The following is a 4,453-nucleotide window of genomic DNA, read 5'->3' on the forward strand; positions in this document are numbered from 1 at the left end:
TCTCACGCGCCTTCACCTGCGCTGGCGGCGCGCGGGGGTCGCTGCTGGCTCCGGGTCACGTGCCGCCGAATTGTCATGGTGACGCCCGGAGGTGGCCGGAAGCGCTCACCTCGCTTCCGCCACGCGGCCCCACTTCCGGGCTCGCTCGGGATGCTGCGGGCGCTGTGCGGCGGAGGCGGGCGGTTCTTCCGTCCCGGCCTCTCGCTCGTTCCTCTCTGTCGGCCTCCGTGCCGCGGCCCCCCGCAGCGGCCGGCCCCCGCCGTCCCGCCCGCTGTCGGACGATGGCTGCTCGCCTGCAGCGGCGCTGTGGCGGGTGCTGTAGTGCTGGGCGGCGTCACCAGGTGAGAGCGGGGGCCCGGCCGTATTGTTTTGTCCGTCAGTCCTCCCTAAGCTCCCCGTTTCTAGCTCTCAGCTTAAGGGTTGTCTGCTGCACCCAGCGGCTCTCGTCTCGGTTCTGTGGGGTGAGCTGTGCTGCTTCTGTCTGCCTGCAGGCTGACGGAATCCGGCCTGTCCATGGTGGACTGGCACTTGGTGAAGGAGATGAAGCCCCCCAGGACGCAGCAGGAGTGGGAAGCAGAGTTCCAGAAGTACCAACAGTTCCCAGAGTTCAAAATGTGAGCGCTCAAAGATGGGGCGGTGGGCTGGGGGCACTGCTCCTGCAAACAGGCAGCATAGGGATCTCATGCAAATGGAAACATTCCCTTATGCTGTGAGCGAGGCACACAGCACATCTGGTAACGATTGCAGGCAGTCTCCTTCCTGTCCCTCATCCCTCACCATGGGAAGCATGAAGCAGGACAATAGCACTGCCTTAAACCATTCTTTGTTTTTACACCCCTCACAGTCTGAATCATGACATGACTCTGACAGAGTTCAAGTTCATTTGGTACATGGAGTACTCACACCGTATGTGGGGCCGTGTAGTGGGCTTGGCCTACATCCTTCCTGCTGCCTACTTCTGGAGGAAGGGCTGGCTCAGCCGCCCCATGAAGGGCCGTGTGCTTGCACTCTGTGGGCTCGTATGCTTCCAGGTGAGAGCTGTGCAGCTGCAGGGAATAGCTGCAGTGTGTTCTGTATCTCCTGATTGAGAGAGAAATTTGTGAAAGTTTGGGTGGGTTGCAACAGTGCTGATAGGTGGTTGGAGATAGAAGAAACAAATTGTTTTGACTTTAATGTTTCTCTGATTTGCTAAAATCAAAGATTGTTGCTGCCCTGTCTGTGCTGAGGCAAATGTGAAGGGCTGCCCCTGGCTCCTCTTACTGATGCATGGGGGGGGGAGCTGGCTCTCAACCTTTCTTGTTGTTATGTCAGGGTCTACTGGGATGGTACATGGTGAAGAGTGGACTGGAAGAGAAGCCAGATTCTTATGATATTCCTCGGGTCAGTCAGTACCGCCTTGCAGCACACCTTGGCTCTGCACTGGTTCTTTATTCTGCCAGTCTGTGGACGGGGCTGTCTTTGCTGCTTCCACGACATCAGGTACAAAGTGGTGTGTCAGGAGTCCAGGCACAGCATAGTGTAAAACACAGAGGGTTGGGGGTAAAGGAAATGTGTGGAGGATGATGGTTACTTCCATTTTATCCTATTTCTGACTGTGACCTTAATACCATTAGAAGTTTATAGAAACTTATTTATCTTCTTCTGAACTGTTGTATTCTGCAACAGTTATGAGATGCTGGATTTGACTTTGTTGTTCCACTGATTAGACTCAAGAGTTCATGCAAACTCAGGCAGGAGCCTGCCTGCCAGGTTCAATTATTTGTTCCAGTAAGTTCCCAGTGGGCACTTCAGTTTCTGCACAGGGTTGGACTCAACTGTTTGTGAAATACTTTGCAAACCATTAGCCTGTATATGTAAAGAAAGCTTTTTTTACCTGTTGCAAACAGCACTGGAATTTTTTACTGCAGTTCACTTTTTGTTTTACAGTTGCATGAGACACGTCAGCTGCTTCAGTTGAGGCACTTTGCTCATGGCACTACAGCTCTCATTTTTCTTACAGCTCTTTCAGGTAATGCTGTCCTGTCTTGTGGCTCATCTCTTTTTGCACTGCTTTTCTTCTGGTCTGAGTGTGAGAAGCCCTATCACTTTCTATGTGTGAACTTTCAGAGAGCTTATTTAAGACCTCTTACTGGCGTCTTTTGAGCCGGTGGAGATGTGCTGAACAGTATGCATGCTGTTGTGAGATCTCTGTATATGTTTGCAAAAGAAATTTGGGATCGAGTTGAGTTCTTGAGTCAGTCTGGACGTAAGAGCTGTGCAGCCTGGAGTGCCGCCTGTACCCGGTTCATTAGTCATGTTCTCTGCTCTGGAATTGCAGGTGCCTTTGTGGCAGGGCTGGATGCTGGCCTTGTGTACAATTCCTTCCCCAAAATGGGGGAACGCTGGATCCCAGATGATCTTTTCGCCTTCTCCCCAACCCTGAGAAATATATTTGAGAATCCTACAACTGTACAGTTTGATCACAGGATCTTGGTAAGTGCTGTCTTCCTGCTATGTCTAAGCTTCCTCCTGGTTGCCTCCTACATCCAAACTGTCATCTTCAGGCTGTGGCTCTGTCAGCATGAGTGATATACAGGGTGTCCAAGGTCCTGAGAGCTTTGTTACCAATTTGTTTCTGAAGAAAGAGGAAGGTTAGAATTCATTTCTTTTTTTTTTTAATGTGGTTTTCTTCCTTAAGGATGTCTTCCTCCTGTGCGAGTTACAGACGTCATTTCTTTGTATCTCATTTTCCAGATGCTACAAATCAGGGTAGCCTTTGCAGTGGAAATGTCTGAGGATGTTGCCTGAAATAAAACTTGAAAGCAGACACCACTCAACAGTGACATTTCCTCTAGAATTTAAGTTCCTTTACACCAGTAGTGCCCTGTGAAAGAAATCTCAGCTAGTTAGAGCAATTTGGATGTTAAACAGCACTGCTGACACTACTTTGGACCAAGCCATAGCTTGATGAGATAAAACGGAAAGATAGAGAGTTCTGGTAGGGGACTTGTAAGGTAAAGGTGATCTGTGCAATGAGATGATGATGGTGAGCTATAGCTGGGTAGCGAAAATGAGATCAGGATGCCAGCTGACAGCTTCCACCTTCCACTGCCAAGGTGACAGGTGGGAAGGGGGCAGAAATAATGCCTATCAAACAGAAGAAATAAGGAAAAGCTATTGGGAAAGCAAGGCATTCATTCAGAAAATGGAACATAGCTTATATTTTTAGGGCTGTTAACTGGTTGGGGCATGGAATCTGCAGCGTGTGATGGTGGCCATTAACGTGTTTCTAAAGTTAAATAAGTTCAGTGAGCAATGTTTTATTGCATGGAAGGTGCAGTCAAAGATATCTGGCCCATTTCCTTTCAACTTCTCACGAAGAGTGGTTGTTTCTCTGTCCTATCTCTTCCTTTTTTAGGGAGTTGCCTCAGTCACAGCTGTCACAGCACTGTACCTCTTCTCACGGAGGATTTCCCTCCCTCATAGGACCAGGATGGCAGTGACATCCTTACTGGCAGTGGCTTGGGTGCAGGTATTGTTCCTTTTTTTTTTTTTTTTTTTCCTGTTCAGTTTTTTTCCTAGTCCTTCACAGCACATTCACAAGACGAGCTGGAAGGCTGCCTTGACGTGGAAGCAGTGCAAGATCTGCGCTCCTGAGGCTGGAGCTGGGAGCCGAAGCATACAGCCCCACATGAAGGCTGGAGGCCTATCGTTGAGCCTGCTCACCGCACGCTTTGGACCGCATGCAGCCACAATCGTGCTGACCGTCCTCCCTTCCCACAGGTGTGCCTGGGCATCAGCACGCTGCTGCTTTACGTCCCCACACCGCTGGCCGCCACACACCAGTCGGGCTCCCTGGCGCTGCTTAGCGCGGCCCTGTGGCTCATGAGCGAGCTGCGGCGCGTGCCCAAGTGACCCGCGGGGCTCAGCTGCTCGACCTCCCGGCCGCGACGGCGCGCGGTGCGTTCCCGCTGTGTAACATAAAGGAGTTTTATGGAGCTGCCGCTGTCTGCGTGCTTACGGTGCGAGGTGAGGGGGAGGGCGGCCGGGCTCGGGCTGATGCCGCGCTGTGGCGCCCCCGGCCGGTGAGGCGGTCTAAGTGCCTCTCTGCCAATAAGAGACGGCAGGGCGGTCAGCGCGCCGCGCTCTCTGCGCGGATTGGCCGCCGCCCGCGGCAGTGGGCGGGTCTTTATCCCTAGCCGTGGGTGCGGGTGAGCGGCGGCGGGAGCGGCCATGACGGCGCACAGCTTCGCGCTGCCCATCGTCCTCTTCTCGGCCTTCTGGGGCCTGGTGGGCATCGCCGCCCCCTGGTTCGTGCCCAAGGGGCCCAACCGCGGGTGAGTACGGCCGGCCGGGCCGGAGGGGAGGGAAGGACCGCGGCGAAGCCTTCCCTCGTGACGATGTCTCCGCCCGCAGGGTGATAATCACGATGCTGGTCACCACGGCCGTGTGCTGCTACCTCTTGTGAGTACCC

The 4,453-nt window shown here is 53.1% G+C and overlaps 2 protein-coding genes across 2 annotated transcripts in view; both read left to right on the forward strand.

The window, feature by feature from the left end:
• The first annotated feature begins 28 nt into the window (after window positions 1-28).
• On the forward strand, window positions 29-3,977 carry LOC100546254 (cytochrome c oxidase assembly protein COX15 homolog). The gene is made up of 8 exons (XM_010714593.3): window positions 29-341; window positions 492-614; window positions 845-1,031; window positions 1,312-1,479; window positions 1,927-2,008; window positions 2,318-2,472; window positions 3,398-3,511; window positions 3,763-3,977. Exons 1-8 carry the CDS (start codon window positions 76-78, stop codon window positions 3,892-3,894), a joined length of 1,227 nt encoding a protein of 408 aa, XP_010712895.1. The 5' UTR covers window positions 29-75; the 3' UTR covers window positions 3,895-3,977.
• Window positions 3,978-4,066: 89 nt separating this feature from the next.
• LOC104911986 (V-type proton ATPase subunit e 2) overlaps window positions 4,067-4,453 on the forward strand; it is a 1,392-nt gene continuing 1,005 nt past the window's right edge. Inside the window, exons 1-2 of the mRNA XM_010714592.3 lie at window positions 4,067-4,316; window positions 4,396-4,443. Coding sequence (XP_010712894.1) covers window positions 4,213-4,316; window positions 4,396-4,443 — 152 coding nt within the window. The 5' untranslated portion in view covers window positions 4,067-4,212. The remainder of the gene's footprint in view (window positions 4,317-4,395; window positions 4,444-4,453) is intronic.

The sequence above is a fragment of the Meleagris gallopavo genome, chromosome 8 (assembly GCF_000146605.3).
Source record: "Meleagris gallopavo isolate NT-WF06-2002-E0010 breed Aviagen turkey brand Nicholas breeding stock chromosome 8, Turkey_5.1, whole genome shotgun sequence".
Classification (NCBI taxonomy): domain Eukaryota; kingdom Metazoa; phylum Chordata; class Aves; order Galliformes; family Phasianidae; genus Meleagris; species Meleagris gallopavo.

What these genes read in the sequence shown, in the direction of transcription:
- LOC100546254 (XM_010714593.3), top strand. Translation starts at nt 76, where the DNA reads ATGGTGACGCCCGGAGGTGGCCGGAAGCGCTCACCTCGCTTCCGCCAC. An exon ending in CAGTTCCCAGAGTTCAAAAT is followed by an intron (nt 615 to 844) that starts GTGAGCGCTCAA and finishes CACCCCTCACAG; the next exon opens with TCTGAATCATGACATGACTC. An exon ending in GTGGGCTCGTATGCTTCCAG is followed by an intron (nt 1,032 to 1,311) that starts GTGAGAGCTGTG and finishes TTGTTATGTCAG; the next exon opens with GGTCTACTGGGATGGTACAT.